General features: G+C 44.5%; 1 protein-coding gene across 1 annotated transcript in view; it reads right to left on the bottom strand.

Moving 5' to 3' along the window:
• Nucleotides 1-1531: 1531 nt before the first annotated feature.
• The window catches only part of CXCL12 (C-X-C motif chemokine ligand 12), a 127002-nt gene continuing 108149 nt past the window's right edge, over nt 1532-20384 (bottom strand). The window contains exon 4 of the mRNA XM_082268302.1: nt 1532-1914. Within this exon, the coding sequence (XP_082124428.1) occupies nt 1899-1914 (16 nt within the window). The 3' untranslated portion in view covers nt 1532-1898. The remainder of the gene's footprint in view (nt 1915-20384) is intronic.

Here is a 20384-nt window from a genome sequence, read left to right as displayed (position 1 = left end):
TTCAGATTTAATAAATCTTTTTCATGATGTAATCTTTTGAAATGTAATAATAAATAATAAGTAATGTATGATTTGCATACATATCACTATTAGGAATTGCTTTAAGTGTAAGAGCCGGTTCACACTATTACGACTTGCCAGGCAACTTGGTCAGCCTGGCAAGTCGCGCACCGTCGGGTCCATTGAGTAGTACAGGACCGATTCTAATAGGAGCGACACAAGTCGCTCCGACTTAGAAAAAGAGGGTCCTATACTACTTCGGGGCGACCTGGAGGTGACTTGCATAGACATTCATTAGATGAAGTCCGTGCAAGTCGCGCCGAAGTCGCGGTGCACGCGACTTCACAGGTCGCCCCCGAAGTCGGAGCGACCTAATGTGAACGGGGACTAAATGTCATTAGTAAATGAGTGCATAGAATCACAGCAATTCACTGATTAAAGTAACATGTTTCTGCCAAACTGTGTCAGAGTCTAGAACAGTGATGGCAATCCTTGGCACCCCAGATGTTTTGGAACAACATTCCCCATGATGCTCAACTACTCTGCAGAGTGCATCAGCATCATGGGGAATGTAGTTCCAAAACATCTGGGGCACCAAGGTTCGCCATCACTGATCTAGAATAATGTTGTATAGAACAATGCAACATCAAATTCACATGGTTGAATAGTTTTCATCAGTTCCCAGATACAAGTGAAGCATGGGACTCTTTGAAGACCTAAGAAGAACTAAAACTGTCCATAGACATTAAAGGGCGCTAAAAATGTAGGCATTTGTCAGACATTCCGTGTCATTTATTGTATGCCTAAACATGAATAGTTGCTTAATGCTACCTTCTGTGTATACACCTATGAGGAGAGTACTGCAGTCACCTTGGGCATCGGCTCATCTGGGCAAAACAATAGCAATCAGACAAGATTCTCTAAGAAATTTGATTTTTACCCATATTTGGCCATATTTGAAGACCATATCTGTGGAGAACATTTGTTGGCCAATGTTTAAGGCAAAAACAAAATGATCTAAACCTGTTTCTGGATTATCTGAGTGTACTCTAAAACATTTAACAAAATAACTTTAAGTATATGAGCATGTTGTGTGAAGATTAAACTTTCCCTTTGTATTGACAACAGTACTACTCTGTTTATTCCAATACCAGTGTGTGACTTTAGAATTCCTATTGACATTTTGATTCTGCATTTGATAGTAGTCTGTGGCTGCGTAATGTGATTGTAGTGAACTTGCAACAACACAGTTGGGTATTGTCCATGTTACTTTTTATTTGCAGGGAGATCTATCCTCTTCTTCTAAGTCCAAGCAGTAGTGATACACAAAGGGTAGACTACCCTGCAAGCTTGCTTTGAAAATGTAAAAAAGTTTCACGGACAGTACTCAACTAGTTTTTGGTTGCTATGACATTGTAGTATTATAATTAAAATGTTTCATATTCCTGAAAAGTAAAATAGTGGCAATAATAACACTGTTTATAAGTGGAATATTGTCCTCAGCAGTAGACAAAGGTAATCTTTCTACAGCATTCCTTAATTTCAGATTTCAGTGGGTAGAAAGCAGGGGATACCATGATAAAAACCAAGTCAAATTACATTTGTCACTTGTAAGTATCTATTGGTATTGATGTGATACCAGCCTGATTCTGCCTCCTACAATAAACCTCTGTAGAAGGCGTAAGTGCCAATGGTGAAAAACAAACCACTGCAGCTGTCCATTCTGCCATCAGTGCCATAACAATAACAAGCATAATGTTTCTTTTTCTACACAGAAACACGTTATGGTTTGAAGTACATTTTGCATTCAGAATACTGTGGATGAGTCGTTAGTAGTGATCACCGCCAGAAAGCCAGGTTTTATATGCATTCTCTTTGCCAACATCTGAGCTGAAAAGTTAGTGTTTCCGTTTCCTGTTGATAAAGAGAGATATTTGGTCAGGAAAACATTGTCTTGCACTCATCTAAAGCCTGCAGTCTTAGAAATGTACCAAACTTATTATTTTCAAACCACAGATTTCAATTTATGAAGGAGAACTGTCAGGTACTGATGAGTCACTTGGTTTATCCAAACCTAGAATCAGAATGGTCAGATCAGATTTTTGCTGTTGACTACCCATTTGGCCGTTCATGGTAACCAACTTGCTCAAGGAACTGGCAAAGGGTTCTTTACATCTCTTACCAACATAGGTGTGCACAGCCTATAACATTAGGGTGTGCACTCCAAAGCTCAAACACATATACATACATATATATATCTATATAAACACATACACTCTTATACATGTAACCAAACTTTTTAAAATGTATTAAAACATGGACGTGTCTGTATAGCAGTGGACGGTGTCAGTAGAGCAGAGGTTGGTGGCAGTAGAAGAGCAGATGGTGTCAATAGAGCAGAGGTTGGTGTCAGTAGACAGTGTCAGTGTTTTATTTTTATTTATTCGGGGGTGGGGCTAAACAGACCCCAGATGTCTCACTTTTGAGAAAGAGAATGAGAAAAGAGCTACCCCAATGACTTTCTCTGCAGCCTCAGCTGCACTAGATAGTGAACTAATTGGAAGTGCTCTGTGCTGAGTGGCTTCCTGTTCATTTGCAAACGTAACCACTTAAGCCCCGGAAGATTTTACCCCTTTCCTGACCAGGGTTTTTTTGGGGTTTTTTTACTGAGTGACTTTAACGGACAATTGCGCGGTCGTTCGACGCTGTACCTAAACGAATTTGACATCCTTTTTTTCATACAAACAGAGCTTTCTTTTGGTGGTATTTGATTACCTGTGTGATTTTTTGATCATGCGCTATAAACAAAAAAAGAGCGTAAATTTTGCCAAAATAACAATATTTTTCACATTTTTTTATATGAAATTCCCCAAAAAAATGGAAAAATCATATTTTGACTGGTTTGCGCAAAAGTTATCGCGTTTACTAACAAAGGGAAAGATTTTTGTCATTTTTGGTGTTTTTTCTTTTTAACGAGTAATGGCGGCGATCTGCGATTTTTTTTTGCGGTACTGCGACATTGCGGCGGACAGATCGGGCCCTTGACTGACATTTTTGACACTTTTGGGGTTACCAGTAACATTACTGCAGTAATCAGTGCTATACATATGCACTGTTACTGTAAAAATGACACTGGCAGGGAAGGGGTTAACTGTATTGGAGAAGGAGGGGTTAAGTGTGTCCTAAGGGCGTGTTTCTAACTGTGATGGGACATGGCTAATAGTGTAAAAACAGAGGTCAATGGTCCTACATAGTAGAACCGTCTGATCTCCATTTTTACACAGGGGAGAATGACAGGCAGCTTGTTTACATTAGCCGCCTGCCTTTCTCCCTTCCCGGCGAACGATCGCGATCGTGACGGGCGGACATCGGGTCCGCCGGTCACATGCACTGACTTCTTAGGGAACGAGCCGGGGCAGGCGCGCGCCTCAGCGGGCGCGCGCTCGCCCGCTATTGGCTCACAAGCCGGTGACAGGCTAGTGACGTACCGGTACGTCACTTTGCCTGGCCGGGGCTGACCGCCGCAGTATATGTACTTGCGATGGTCGGCAAGTGGTTAAGCATAGTAAACATAGTTTACTATGAATGAATGAACACAGTGTGTTCATTCAGAAAAGGAAGGCTGGTGACTTCCTTGCAGCAACCAGTGGGAGAGGAGGAGGGGGTCCTGGACAGCAGGGTAAATCTGCACCATGCGGAGTGATCAGGGTGTGCCCAAACACACCTGGCACACCCTGTGCGCACATCTGTGCTTACCAATACATTTTCACAGTGCAGAGTCTCCGTCCAATCCATGCTGTTTTCTTCAGTATGAGCAACTTTGACAGTAAGTGAATGGGCCAGTAGGTAATTCCATTTTAAAGTGATGAAGAAGGGCTCAGCCAAACTAGTAGTGAATATACAATGACATAGACACTTTCTAATAGAGCTATAACTATAACTAGTTTCAGAAATGATCTTTGCTGCCTTTTTTTACAAGGTTAAAATGGTCTGTCATTTAACCATGCATCTTATCTTCCTGATAGTGAGGGGCGGAGTTACAGGACACAGTGTGCCTCTATTCCATAGTCTGCTCAACCTGAGGCAAGATTCAGACTTGAGCAAGGGGCATGTTCAAGAGGCAGGCTATGATTGGGAGGGTTTGTGTGCCAGAGAAAGGATGTAATTGGCTGGGGGAGGGGTGGCTGAACAAACTACCCAATAGAGGCATGCTATGTGTCTGCACATTGTCCTGTACACCTAAATGGCTAGAGGATGAAAGAAAAGAAAGGTGACTGACAGGAACAAAAAAGTACTTCAGATGGAAGAATTACATGAAAATAACAGATTATATTTATAAAAATATACATGTTGTATGTGAACATACTCATAGGAAAAAAATAATAATTAGGGTAACACAAACTTTATTCCAAAAGGGCATCTACATCATATCATGTGATCAGCTATTGGCCTATTCATATACAAACCATATATATCCACAAACACCACTGTGGCATCACCAGAAAACAGCAGTATGTAAATTGCAAATCCAAAAAGTGCATTGGCTCTCCTAGGAGAAGTGGAGAGTCATTCAAGATCCTCAAAGAGCAATCCTGTTCCATGGATTTTGTTGTATACTGCCTCTAATGTCCCAGCAATCTCCTTTATGTAGGCAGGACTAATCGTACAGTCCAGGTATGTTTTGATGAACACAGGAGACTCATTGAGGAAGGCAGCACTGATCATAGTGTTCCCTGCCATTTCTAATAAAATTGCAGCATGATAAGTTACATAAATATATATAAAGTGCAAATGTGCATAAATGAACGTGGTGAAAGTGCTCCATATCTTTCAAAATAGATTTAAATATAAATAGATTAATATACTGGATATACAAAAATGAGTGATATAACGACCAATAAATAGTCCAAAAAAAACTTGTGCAAAGTGAAAAAAGGACAGTTCTGTGCAGATTAAAGTGCAGGTGCTAAAAAGTGATCATCCCTGTCAGCCCTGTATAGGCTAGATTTCAGAGAGAACTCTTAAGATGTCAGTGTGCTGACGAAACGCGTTAGAGGGAACGCACCTAGTGTATGGAATGCAAACCGGAAGCATACCGCTACACTGCCGTCCACTCTATCCCCTGACTTGTAATAGTTATTACACACAGCTTTTTTTAAACGTTTTTTTAACAATTTTACATCTGTACTGCCATTGTACTGCCATTGTGGAATATGTTTTACCCATGGATGGGAAATAAAACTTTATACATACTACACTATTGATAGCCTTTTTTTATTATTCTTTCTCTGTGCCCAAGTTTGGAATGGGGAGAGCTGGAGAGTTTGCAGTCCCTGGTCAGAGTGACTACACTGGATGAACAGCCACTGATCCTGGTGGGGGTGACCACACAGGCGCTGCATGGTCTTGTTTCTATAAAGCAGTCAGGACCAACAACATTTGGTGAGTGGCCCATTCATAGCCACCTTTGGATTATATCTGTCAGTGAAATCTAGCCTATACACTTTTGAGAATGCTCTGATTGGCAGAGCGAAACGCGTCAAGCCGTTACTCTCACGCACTACGTCACTTCCGGTCCAAGCGGGTGGAATGCAGAGGAAAGATTGGCGTCCCTGTATTAGGAGCCGATACCGCATATTATGATGTTATACGCTGTAAGTGCAATTTTAATTATTTTTGAATAAAATTGATAATATTGCACGATGAGGTCTCTCTCCATTTAAATTTTATGGTGGATCTATAATCCTGGATGATATATATCGGAGATTGCTGCGACCTGTATATGAGGAGATATTGATCTGAGGTGCTGTTAACTTGGTGCTGTCCTGGGATTCTGATCGTTAGTTTATGCTTATAAGGCTTGATTCCTCTTACAGTCCGGTGAGTAGGGGACTGAGAGGGGAGCACCCGGACATCTGAGCACTGTGCACTTAAATCATTTCTGGCATAAGACAGCAGACAAGCACTGAGCTCTTTTGTACGAAGAGGAGATTAATTTAAATATTGTCACTGAGCACTGGACACTTTTATATCGATTTTAATTATATGTTTACACTAATGAATATATAGCACTTTATATTTTATATGATTTTTGTATATTTGCTTGGATTTATATATTTATGATATGAGTTTTTTTTTTTATCACTAAGCACTTTATAATATATCACATATGGTATGATATTGATTTAATAAGATATCCATTTTAATGATATTTGTACACATATATTTGGCACAAGCACACTTTATAGATTTATTTATTATTGAGCAGCGCTGATACTTACCCATTTAGCCTATACATGGCTGACGGGGAAGATCACTTTTTAGCACCTGCACAGAACTGTCCTTTTTTCACTTTGCACAAGAATTTCTATCAAGCTTGTTTTTTATTTGACTATTTATTGGTCATTATATCAGTCATTTTTGTATATCCAGTATATTTATCTATTTATATTTAAATCTACTTTCAAAGATACGGAGCACTCAAGAGTAGTGTTGAGCGAACACGGACTGTATTATTCGTGTTCGTACCGAATAATTGGATTTTTTTTACCCGAACACGGACACGGACACTTTACTGTATGTTCGGGTAAAAATCCGTGTTCGGTCGTTTTATTTCCGGGTTTTGCATGCTTTGGCGCTCTTTTCATGGCGGGCTTTCAACAGCCAATCAACAATCGTTTAACTGGTGTGCCTTAAGCCATCCCAGCCATGCCTGCAAATGTCTTAGTAGCTGTGATTGGCCGTCTGAAGCATGTGACCAAGTCTTTATAAGTTCGAGGCAGCCGCCGCAGCAGCGTCATTCTGCTGCTTAGCTAAGGGACAGAGCACACATCAATGTGCTGGCTGCTGATTAGGGAAAGATAGGCAGGAAAAAACCATTTGTGTCCGGATAGAATTGAGGGACAGGTCGGAGTGTTTAGGCAGGGCGAGTTGTAGGCATTTTAGGGATAGAGTCTGCTGAATTATAGGGTCAGTGTCTTCTACAAACTACAATCGATATTGCTGTGTGGGGGGGGTGGGGTGAATCTGCACTCAATCCTGATCTACGATCTCTTCTCAATCCTGTTAGGGACAGAGTCTGCTGAATTTTAGGGAAACTGTGTTCTACAAACTACAATCGATATTGCTGTGTGGTGTGGGATTGGAGATAGGCAGGTGTCAGTGATCCACATCCATTTTTCTGTGTGTGAGCTGCAGTGAACACAATCTTTTTGGGCTGCAGTGAACACAATCTTTTTGGGCTGCAGTGAACACAATCTTTTTGGGCTGCAGTGAACACAATCTTTTTGGGCTGCAGTGAACACAATCTTTTTGGGCTGCAGTGAACACAATCTTTTTGGGGTGCAGTGAACAAAATCTTTTTGGGGTGCAGTGAACACAATCCTTTTTGGTGTGCAGTGAACACAATCTTTGTGGGGTGCAGTGAACAAAATCCTTTGTGGGGTGCAGTGAACACAATCTTTTTGGGGTGCAGTGAACAAAATCCTTTTTGGGGTGCAGTGAACAACATCCTTTTTGGGGTGCAGTGAACACAATCTTTTTGGGGTGCAGTGAACAAAATCCTTTGTGGGGTGCAGTGAACACAATCTTTTTGGGGTGCAGTGAACACAATCTTTTTGGGGTGGAGTGAACAACATCCTTTTTGGGGTGCAGTGAACAAAATCCTTTTTGGGGTGCAGTGAACAAAATCATTTTTGGGGTGCAGTGAACACAATCTTTTTGGGGTGCAGTGAACACAATCTTTGTGGGGTGCAGTGAACACAATCTTTTTGGGGTGGAGTGAACAACATCCTTTTTGGGGTGCAGTGAACAACATCCTTTTTGGGGTGCAGTGAACACAATCTTTTTGGGGTGCAGTGAACACAATCTTTGTGGGGTACAGTAAACAGAATCTTTGTGGGGTGCAGTGAACACAATCTTTGGGGGGTACAGTGAACACAATCTTTTTGGGGTGCAGTGAACACAATCTTTGTGGGGTGCAGTGAACACAATCTTTTTGGGGTGGAGTGAACAAAATCATTTTTGGGGTGCAGTGAACAACATCCTTTTTGGGGTGCAGTGATCAAAATCCTTTTTGGGGTGCAGTGAACACAATCTTTTTGGGGTGCAGTGAACAAAATCCTTTGTGGGGTGCAGTGAACAGAATCTTTGTGGGGTGCAGTGAACACAATCTTTGGGGGGGTACAGTGAACACAATCTTTTTGGGGTGCAGTGAACACAATCTTTGTGGGGTACAGTGAACAGAATCTTTGTGGGGTGCAGTGAACACAATCTTTGGGGGGTACAGTGAACACAATCTTTTTGGGGTGCAGTGAACACAATCTTTGGGGGGTACAGTGAACACAATCTTTTTGGGGTGCAGTGAACACAATCTTTGTGGGGTGCAGTGAACACAATCTTTGGGGGGGTACAGTGAACACAATCTTTTTGGGGTGCAGTGAACAACATCCTTTTAGGGTGCAGTGAACACAATCTTTGTGGGGTGCAGTGAACAACATCCTTTTAGGGTGCAGTGAACACAATCTTTGTGGGGTACAGTGAACAGAATCTTTGTGGGGTGCAGTGAACACAATCTTTGGGGGGTACAGTGAACACAATCTTTGTGAGGTGCAGTGAACACAATCTTTGTGGGGTGCAGTGAACACAATCATTGTGGGGTGCAGTGAACTCAATCTTTGTGGGGTACAGTGAACACAATCTCATACTTCTGAAGATTTGAGGGTGCTGCCTGTTCCATACTCCCCCTACTCCTCATCTAGCCTTTTAGGGGTACAAACAATAGTAATTGGGGCCTAGTGTGGTTGTGTACGTGTGATATACATACACTTTTTTTGGATCATATTTTCTATTCCGCTATTTAATCAAAAACCTTTGGGGATCAGTTAAATTGGGGGATAGTCTGTGTTGGTACGTGTGAGAGAGATCCACCTTTCCAAGTTGTTGGGGTTCATCTCATACTTCTGAAGGTTTGAGGGTGCTGCCTGTTCCATACTCCCCCTACTCCTAGCCTTTTAGGGGTACAAACAATAGTAATTGGGGCCTAGTGTGGTTGTGTACGTGTGATATACATACACTTTTTTTGGATCATATTTTCTATTCCGCTATTTAATCAAAAACCTTTGGGGATCAGTTAAATTGGGGGATAGTCTGTGTTGGTACGTGTGAGAGAGATCCACCTTTCCAAGTTGTTGGGGTTCATCTCATACTTCTGAAGGTTTGAGGGTGCTGCCTGTTCCATACCCCCCCTACTCCTCATCTAGCCTTTTAGGGGTACAAACAATAGTAATTGGGGCCTAGTGTGGTTGTGTACGTGTGATATACATACACTTTTTTTGGATCATATTTTCTATTCCGCTATTTAATCAAAAACCTTTGGGGATCAGTTAAATTGGGGGATAGTCTGTGTTGGTACGTGTGAGAGAGATCCACCTTTCCAAGTTGTTGGGGTTCATCTCATACTTCTGAAGGTTTGAGGGTGCTGCCTGTTCCATACCCCCCCTACTCCTCATCTAGCCTTTTAGGGGTACAAACAATAGTAATTGGGGCCTAGTGTGGTTGTGTACGTGTGATATACATACACTTTTTTTGGATCATATTTTCTATTCCGCTATTTAATCAAAAACCTTTGGGGATCAGTTAAATTGGGGGATAGTCTGTGTTGGTACGTGTGAGAGAGATCCACCTTTCCAAGTTGTTGGGGTTCATCTCATACTTCTGAAGGTTTGAGGGTGCTGCCTGTTCCATACCCCCCCTACTCCTCATCTAGCCTTTTAGGGGTACAAACAATAGTAATTGGGGCCTAGTGTGGTTGTGTACGTGTGATATACATACACTTTTTTTGGATCATATTTTCTATTCCGCTATTTAATCAAAAACCTTTGGGGATCAGTTAAATTGGGGGATAGTCTGTGTTGGTACGTGTGAGAGAGATCCACCTTTCCAAGTTGTTGGGGTTCATCTCATACTTCTGAAGGTTTGAGGGTGCTGCCTGTTCCATACCCCCCCTACTCCTCATCTAGCCTTTTAGGGGTACAAACAATAGTAATTGGGGCCTAGTGTGGTTGTGTACGTGTGATATACATACACTTTTTTTGGATCATATTTTCTATTCCGCTATTTAATCAAAAACCTTTGGGGATCAGTTAAATTGGGGGATAGTCTGTGTTGGTACGTGTGAGAGAGATCCACCTTTCCAAGTTGTTGGGGTTCATCTCATACTTCTGAAGGTTTGAGGGTGCTGCCTGTTCCATACCCCCCCTACTCCTCATCTAGCCTTTTAGGGGTACAAACAATAGTAATTGGGGCCTAGTGTGGTTGTGTACGTGTGATATACATACACTTTTTTTGGATCATATTTTCTATTCCGCTATTTAATCAAAAACCTTTGGGGATCAGTTAAATTGGGGGATAGTCTGTGTTGGTACGTGTGAGAGAGATCCACCTTTCCAAGTTTTTGGGGTTCATCTCATACTTCTGAAGATTTGAGGGTGCTGCCTGTTCCATACCCCCCCTACTCCTCATCTAGCCTTTTAGGGGTACAAACAATAGTAATTGGGGCCTAGTGTGGTTGTGTACGTGTGATATACATACACTTTTTTTGGATCATATTTTCTATTCCGCTATTTAATCAAAAACCTTTGGGGATCAGTTAAATTGGGGGATAGTCTGTGTTGGTACGTGTGAGAGAGATCCACCTTTCCAAGTTGTTGGGGTTCATCTCATACTTCTGAAGGTTTGAGGGTGCTGCCTGTTCCATACTCCCCCTACTCCTAGCCTTTTAGGGGTACAAACAATAGTAATTGGGGCCTAGTGTGGTTGTGTACGTGTGATATACATACACTTTTTTTGGATCATATTTTCTATTCCGCTATTTAATCAAAAACCTTTGGGGATCAGTTAAATTGGGGGATAGTCTGTGTTGGTACGTGTGAGAGAGATCCACCTTTCCAAGTTGTTGGGGTTCATCTCATACTTCTGAAGGTTTGAGGGTGCTGCCTGTTCCATACTCCCCCTACTCCTCATCTAGCCTTTTAGGGGTACAAACAATAGTAATTGGGGCCCAGTGTGGTTGTGTACGTGTGATATACATACACTTTTTTTGGATCATATTTTCTATTCCGCTATTTAATCAAAAACCTTTGGGGATCAGTTAAATTGGGGGATAGTCTGTGTTGGTACGTGTGAGAGAGATCCACCTTTCCAAGTTGTTGGGGTTCATCTCATACTTCTGAAGGTTTGAGGGTGCTGCCTGTTCCATACCCCCCCTACTCCTCATCTAGCCTTTTAGGGGTACAAACAATAGTAATTGGGGCCTAGTGTGGTTGTGTACGTGTGATATACATACACTTTTTTTGGATCATATTTTCTATTCCGCTATTTAATCAAAAACCTTTGGGGATCAGTTAAATTGGGGGATAGTCTGTGTTGGTACGTGTGAGAGAGATCCACCTTTCCAAGTTGTTGGGGTTCATCTCATACTTCTGAAGGTTTGAGGGTGCTGCCTGTTCCATACTCCCCCTACTCCTAGCCTTTTAGGGGTACAAACAATAGTAATTGGGGCCTAGTGTGGTTGTGTACGTGTGATATACATACACTTTTTTTGGATCATATTTTCTATTCCGCTATTTAATCAAAAACCTTTGGGGATCAGTTAAATTGGGGGATAGTCTGTGTTGGTACGTGTGAGAGAGATCCACCTTTCCAAGTTGTTGGGGTTCATCTCATACTTCTGAAGGTTTGAGGGTGCTGCCTGTTCCATACTCCCCCTACTCCTAGCCTTTTAGGGGTACAAACAATAGTAATTGGGGCCTAGTGTGGTTGTGTACGTGTGATATACATACACTTTTTTTGGATCATATTTTCTATTCCGCTATTTAATCAAAAACCTTTGGGGATCAGTTAAATTGGGGGATAGTCTGTGTTGGTACGTGTGAGAGAGATCCACCTTTCCAAGTTTTTGGGGTTCATCTCATACTTCTGAAGATTTGAGGGTGCTGCCTGTTCCATACCCCCCCTACTCCTCATCTAGCCTTTTAGGGGTACAAACAATAGTAATTGGGGCCTAGTGTGGTTGTGTACGTGTGATATACATACACTTTTTTTGGATCATATTTTCTATTCCGCTATTTAATCAAAAACCTTTGGGGATCAGTTAAATTGGGGGATAGTCTGTGTTGGTACGTGTGAGAGAGATCCACCTTTCCAAGTTTTTGGGGTTCATCTCATACTTCTGAAGATTTGAGGGTGCTGCCTGTTCCATACTCCTCCTCCTACTGCTCAACCATCCTTTTAGGGGTACAAACAATAGTAGTTGGGGCCTAGTGTGGTGGTGTACGTGCGAGATACATACACTTTCTTTTTGATCATATTTTCTATTCCGCTATTCAATTAAAACCTTTGGGGATCAATTCAATTGCGAGATAGTCTGTGTCGGTACGTGTGAGATCCACCTTTCCAAGTTGTTGGGGTTCATCTCATACTTCTGAAGATTTGAGGGTGCTGCCTGTTCCATACTCCTGCTCCTACTGCTCAACCATCCTTTTAGGGGTACAAACAATAGTAATTGGGGCCTAGTGTGGTTGTGTACGTGCGAGATACATACACTTTTTTTGATCATATTTCCTATTCCGCTATTCAATAAAAACCTTTGAGGATCAATTGAATTGCGGGATAGTCTGTGTCGGTACGTGTGAGATCCACCTTTCCAAGTTTTTGGGGTTCATCTCATACTTCTGAAGATTTGAGGGTGCTGCCTGTTCCATACTCCTCCTCCTACTCCTCATCCATCCTTTTAGGGGTACAAACAATAGTAATTGGGGCCTAGTGTGGTTGTGTACGTGCGAGATACATACACTTTTTTTGATCATATTTCCTATTCCGCTATTCAATAAAAACCTTTGAGGATCAATTGAATTGCGGGATAGTCTGTGTCGGTACGTGTGAGATCCACCTTTCCAAATTTTTGGGGTTCATCTCATACTTCTGAAGATTTGAGGGTGCTGTCTGTTCCATACTCCTCCTACTCCTCATCCATCCTTTTAGGGGTAGAAACAATAGTAATTGGGGCCTAGTGTGGTTTTGTACGTGCGAGATACATACACTTTTTTGGATCATATTTCCTATTCCGCTATTCAATAAAAACCTTTCTAGGGCAAGATCTTAAATTACAGAAATATGAGGAGACCGTCAAATAAGGGCCGTGGCCTGGGTCGTGGTGCTGCTGGTAGAGCTCCTGTTGCAAGGAGAGGACGTGGTCGATCTGTGCCAGCTACACGCACAAGTGAAACACCTTCCTCAAGTGTGAGTAGGCGACAGAACCTGCATCAGTATTTGGTAGGGCATCAAACGCCCCTAGAAGTGATGAGGCCAGAACAAGTTGAGGCGATAGTAGATTGGTTTGCTGCTGACAGTGCCTCCAGTTCCTTCACATTGTCTCCCACCCAGTCTACTGCAGAAAGGTCAGAGTTGGCACCTGCAGCCAATGTCCAACCGTCTTTCACCTCACCCCCTTGCAAATCAGGCCAGCAGTCTGAGCCCCAAGCCATACAGCAGTCTCTTATTCTTTTTGAGGACTCTGTCAGCAGGGTTTCCCAGGGCCATCCACCTAGCCCTGCCCCAGAAGTGGAAGAGATTGAGTGCAGCGATGCCCAACCACTTATTTCTCAAGATGAGTACATGCAAGGATCATCGCAGCACGTCTCCGATGATGACGAAACGCAGGTGCCAACTGCTGCGGCGTTCAGCATTGTGGAGACCGACAAGGAGGGCAGGGGTGAAGACTGGGTGGAAGATGATGTGGAGGACGATGAGGTCCTCGACCCCACATGGAATGAACGTCATGCAGGTGACCTGAGTAGTTTGGAGGAAGAGGCGGTGGTCGCACAGAGCCACCAGCACAGCAGAAGAGGGAGCAGGGTGCAGAAGCGGAGCGGCCGTGCCCTAGACACTACGCCCGCTACTGCCCAACGCAGCAAGGGAACGAGCGCACCAAAGTCAGCTCAAAGGAGTTCTCTAGCGTGGAAGTTCTTTAGAAAATGTGCTGATGACAGGACACGAGTGGTTTGCACCCTGTGCAATCAGAGCTTGAAGCGAGGCATAAACCTTCTCAACCTGAGCACAACCTGCATGATCAGGCATCTAAGTGCAAAGCACGAGCTGCAGTGGAGTACACACCTTCAAAACCAAGAAACGTCTCTGGCTCATCCTGCTTCCTCTTCTGCTGCAGTCTCGGCCGCTCCAGCCACATCTGTAGTGATACCGGCACCTGCCACCCCGCAAACAGACGATCTGTCAGCAACACCACCACCTGGGTCACCAACAACCATCTCCACAATGTCCCGTGGAAGCGTTCAGCTTTCCATCTCCCAAACACTTGAGAGGAAGAGGAAGTACCCCCCTACCCACCCGCGATCCCTGGCCCTGAATGCCAGCATTTCAAAATTATTGGCCTTTGAAATGCTGTCATTCCGTCTGGTGGAGACGCACAGTTTTAAAAACCTTATGTCGGTGGCTGTCCCACAGTACGTCGTGCCCAGCCGCCACTACTTTTCCAGGCAAGCCATCCCTTCCCTGCACAACCAAGTGGGGGAAAATATCAGGTGTGCACTGCGCAACGCCATCTGTGCCAAGGTCCACCTAACTACGGATACGTGGACCAGTAAGCACGGTCAGGGGCGTTATATCTCCCTAACGGCACACTGGGTAAATGCAGTGGCGGATGGGCCTGAGGCGGATAGCAATTTGGCGCATGTCCTTCCACCACCGAGGATTGCAGGGCGCTTCAGTTTGCCTCCTGTTCCTAACTCCTCCTACTCCGCTTCCTCATCCTCTACCGCCTCCTCATCCGGACAGCGTAACACCTTCACCACCAACTTCAGCACGGCCAGGGGTAAACGACAGCAGGCAGTTTTACAACTTGCCTGTTTGGGGGACAAACCACACACCGCGCAGGAGTTGTGGAGGAGCATGGAACAGCAGACAAATGAGTGGTTGCTGCCAGCGAGCCTCAAGCCCGGCCTGGTGGTGTGCGATAACGGGCGAAATCTCATAGCAGCTCTGGGCCTAGCCGGTTTGACGCACATCCCTTGCCTGGCGCATGTGCTGAATTTGGTGGTGCAGAGGTTCCTTAAAAACTACCCCGATATGTCAGAGCTGCTGCAGAAAGTGCGGGCCGTTTGTGCGCACTTTCGGCGTTCTCACCCTGCTGCTGCTCGCCTGGCAGCGCTGCAGCGTAACTTCGGCCTTCCCGCTCACCGCCTCATATGTGACGTGCCCACAAGGTGGAACTCCACCTTGCACATGCTGGAAAGACTGTGCGAGCAGCAGCAGGCCATAGTGGAGTTTCAGCTGCAGCACGCACGCGTGAGTCGCTCTGCGGAACAGCACCACTTCACCACCAATAACTGGGCCTCCATGCGAGACCTGTGTGCCTTGTTGCGCTGTTTTGAGTACTCCACCAACATGGCCAGTGGCAATGACGCCGTTCTCAGCTTAACTATCCCACTTCTATGCCTCCTTGAAAAAACAATTCGGGCGATGATGGAAGAGGATGTGGCACAGGATGAGGAGGAGGAGGAGGATGAAGAGGTAACATTTCCAAGGCTTTCAGGGCAGTCATTCGCAAGGGGCTCCGAGGGTGGGTTCCTGCACACGCAAACGCCAGGGACGCAATTGTCCAGCAGGGGCACAGTTCTGGAGGATGAGGAGGATGAGGAGGAGGAGGAGCTGGAGGAGGAGATGGAACCATGTTCACAGCAGGGTGGCACCCAGGCCAGCTCATGGCCATCACTGGTGCGTGGCTGGGGGGATACAGAGGACACGGACGATACACCTCCCACAGAGGACAGCCTTTCGTCGCCTCTGGGCAGCCTGGCACACATGAGCGATTACATGCTGCAGTGTCTCCACAACGACCACCGAGTTGCCCACATTCTAACTTGTGCTGATTACTGGGTGGCCACGCTGCTGGATCCCCGTTACAAGGACAACGTACCGTCCTTAATTCACTCACTGGAGCACGATCGCAAGATGCGCGAGTACAAGCGCACGCTGGTAGACGCCATGCTGCTGGCATTCCCATCTGACAGCGGGGCCACAGTGGAAGCACAAGGCAGAGGAGGAGGAGGAGGAGGTCGCCAACGCAACCAGGGCACCGCCAGCACCTCAGAAGGCAGGGTTAGCATGGCCGAAATGTGGAAAAGCTTTGTCAGCACGCCACAACAAACAGCAGCACCAGCAGCTCAGATGGAACGTCTTAGCAGGAGGCAGCATTTTACCAACATGGTGGAGCAGTATGTGTGCACACGCCTACATGTAGTGAATGACGGGTCTGCCCCCTTCAACTTCTGGGTCTCCAAATTGGGCACATGGCCTGAGCTTGCCCTTTACGCCTTGGAGGTGCTGGCGTGCCCTGCAGCCAGTGTATTATCTGAACGGGTATTTAGCACGGCTGGGGGCGTTATAACAGACAAGCGCAGCCGCCTGTCCAGAGACAATGTGGACAAGCTCACGTTCATTAAAATGAACCAGGCATGGATCCCACGGGACTTTTCCGTACCTTATGCAGAATAGCAATGGATACCGACCTTACCCACCCATTGTTCCATTTTTGCTCTTTCTCACTCTTTTGGGGTGTACCCTCATTTAAAATTTTTGAAAAGAAGCAGTGTTGGCTACCTCGTCCTCCTCCTCAGGGCCAGATTAATGTAGGGGCTATTGGAGCTGCAGCTCCAGGCCCCTACCTTTTATATAGGCCCCGGGTTGGCCATATTCACTGTTACCGCTCTTCTGTCACTTGTAAACACAGAAGTCTGGCTTCTATGCTCGCTTCCCCAGGCAGCACCCTCAGAACCTCCCCACACAGCGTGAAGGCCGGACAAGGAGGGACAGTTGGCGATGCATGGATGTGTTTATGGGCTTCAGAGACAGCATCCCATGTTGAATTAGGCATGCATGGCTGCACCCTTCCTCCTCTGGGTGCATGGCAAGGCACGGCCCTTAAGGCCCTTCAAAATCCTCAGCACCAAGCCCATGATGCTGTTAATCCGGCCCTGGTCCTCCTCCACCGCCGCTTCCACCTACACCGCCCATAGGTGTGCGCAGCCTATTGCATTAAGGTGTGCACCCCAAAGTTGAAATACACATGCATGTGTTTGCCAGCAGGGAGAGTAATGTATCGGGGCCATGTACCTGTAGGCAAGGAGAAATAGAGCAGAGCAGGTCCCAGGGAGATCTTTCCCATCTCCTCACTGGCAATGCTATGTGCCCTAGGTGATTAGGGTGTGCCCAGGCACACCCAGCACACCCTGTGCGCACGCCTATGTCACCGCCACATCCACCACCACCTCAACCTCCCTCCTACTCCATATGGGCCTCGTCCTTCAGAGATGAAGAAGAACATTGTTTTATTTTTCTGTTTTTTTTTGTTGTTTTAAGTTATTTCCCTATCCACATTTGTTTGCAGAGCACTTGCCATGCTCTTAATTACGTTTTGCTGCCATTTGCAGCACTCTAGCCCTTTCCTTTGGTGTTTTAGAGCCATTTTAGTGCCTTAAAGTTCGGGTCCCCATTGACTTCAATGGGGTTCGGTGTCCGGGAAAAGTTCGGTAAAAGTCCGGGACACGGACCCGGACTTTTTTTTAAAGTTCGGCCGAACCCGTCGAACACGGACATCTAGGTGTCCGCTCAACCCTACTCAAGAGTCATTCAATATTTTAATAGAATAAACAATATGACAATTTTAATACCCATAATGGTATTCTAACTAGCTTTACAGGTAAAAAGTCAAAATAGTCTGACAAAGTGTGAGCATTACTAGGAATATGAAAGACCTCGGGCACCCAGGGATAGAATCTATGAATAGGCTCCGCGCCACGTAAAGCGACTATGGCAAGATTGCACCTAACACTGGAGGATGATTAAACAGAACTTGTGTCATGATGACAACATGCAGACATATTGGACTTGCATCTCACATGCTGAGCTGGATAGCAGCTCTACACAAAGGCCCTAACGCCAAACTAAGAATAAGCTACTCATTCTCAGAATCAGTAAACATCAAAAACTGTAGAAGATAGGGATTCCCCTTGTCACCATTGCTATTCATACTAACCCTGGAATCGTTCCTTAGAAAGGTTTACACAGATCCCTCCATACAAGGCATGAGTGTAGGTGACAAGCCCTATAAAGTAGCTGCATATGCAGATGATCTGTTATTCTTTCTAACTCGCCCACACATGACCATTCCTAACCTGTTGAGAGCGTTTAAAATGTTTGGTTACATTTCCAACTTAAAAATTAATTAGTCTAAATCAGAGGCCTTAAACATCACCACTAAAAAGATCGCATTACTAAAAGTGAACTGCCCCTTTAAATGGGATCAAGCAGCACTGAAATACCTGAGAGTTTGGCTAACCCCTTCCATCGACACTCTTTACGACAAGAATTTTACACCTTTGCTGAACTCAATAAAAATGACCTAAGCTTTTGGAATAGAAAATTATTGTCGTGGTTTGGTAGGGCGGCATTCTCAAAATGACAATCCTTCCTAAAATGCTGCATCTTTTTCATGCTCTTCAAATCACTATACCAATTAGCTTTTTCTGTAAGTTAAGAACCCTACAAACACAATTTATCTGGGCGTACAAACCGCCAAGAATACATCAACTCATCACTAGAGTGAAAGAGAAGGGAAGAATGGACCTTCCTGACTTTCAAAGCTATTATTTCGCAACACACGTAACTAGAATTATCGATTGGCATTACCATAGTTCTAGCGAAGACTAGGTACACCTTGAATCCAAAACAGCCGCCTCATGAGTAGAACACTCACCCTAGATCCCCTGGCCCTCTTGCCCAACAGGACTAAAACATCGTCCATTAGTGGGGACGACTCTGAGAATATTCCACAAATTGGCAAAGACCCATAACATTTCTAGTGCTCCTGGCCCACTTACCCCTTAGCAGGAAACCCTGAATTTCCTCCCAACACTGACAACTCATGATTTTAAACCACTACTGGAGAAGAGACGCCTGAGGGGGGACATGATAGCAATTTTTAAATATCTCAATGGGGATCTCAGCTTAGAAAAAAATCTGTTCAGTCGAAAGGGATTGCATGAGGACTCGAGGGCATACAAAGCGATTAGAGGAGAAGCGTTTTAACCTCAGGCAACGTGGGGGGTTCTTTACTGTTAGGGCTACAAGATTGTGGAATTATCTACCACAAGAGGTGGTTTCTGCGGGTAGTATGGTGGCTTTCAAAAGACTCTTAGACTTACATCTCAAGGATCAGAACATTCAGGGCTATGTGAGATGATTACAGCCACACACACACCTACACAGGTGGAACTGGATGGACTATTGTCTTTATTCAACCTCACCTGCTATGTAACTATGTAACTACTAACGGTAAACCCCTTATTGTTCTTAACAGACAAATAACAAACAAAGAATGGACCAATGGTTGCATTCTAGCACACAAATGCTCTATCAGCACCAGATACCAAGAAAAATCATACAAACTTCTGCAACACCTGACAAAATAAAATAATGGTTTCCCTCCTCCTCAGACATCTGCTGGAGATGTGACCAATCCCCTGGGACACTATTCCACATATGGTGGCAATGCCCCAAAATATCAACCTTCTGGGGCCAGATCCGTGAGCTTATACTTAAAATCACTGACACTTCTATAAAGCTGACTCCGGAATGCTGCCTCTTACACATTACAAATCTCTCACTTCAAAACTACAAAAGCTCAGTGATAAGACACCTTCTCAATGCAGGGATTAGGGACTGGCTTCATAATGTCAACAGTAAATACAATATGGAAGAATCCATTGCTATTGCAACAGATAGAATGAACCGCTTCCACAAAACCTGGATAGCATTGCATCTCTTCCGACACTCGGTTGACTATAAACAATTATGCTGCCGTTGAATTTCCCCTGATTCTAAGAAACCTAGATTTTCTTTATTACACCTTGCTCTATTGAAATTGAGAACAGAACATTGCCCTGCTGACACTTACCTCTTAATTTTTACTTCCTACTTCCTTATGATAGATTTTCTATTACTCACAAAAGTCTGTACTATCCATCTGTATATCAAGATGTAGCCTATATAAATAAGTTTATACATTGAGATATGCATATAATCAAGCCTGTGACTGTATCCCAAGATGCTCTAGAGTGGAAGTGGTCACAATTAGATTTCACCAAAAGAAGTATTTAAGGCCCCTTTCACACAGGGAGTGCATTCAGATCCGCCTGTCCATTTTTCAGGCGGATCTTAAAGGATGCCCCATGCATCTCAATGGGGCATCTGATGTCAGTGGAAACATGTCCGCTGACATCCGATCCATCAAAAACCCTATTTTCCATCCG

This window comes from Pelophylax lessonae, assembly GCF_965119305.1.
Source record: "Pelophylax lessonae genome assembly, chromosome: 9".
In the NCBI taxonomy this organism is placed as follows: Eukaryota; Metazoa; Chordata; class Amphibia; order Anura; family Ranidae; genus Pelophylax; species Pelophylax lessonae.
The sequence above is the reverse complement of the archived record's forward strand: the minus strand, read 5'-3'. Positions and strand labels throughout refer to the sequence as shown.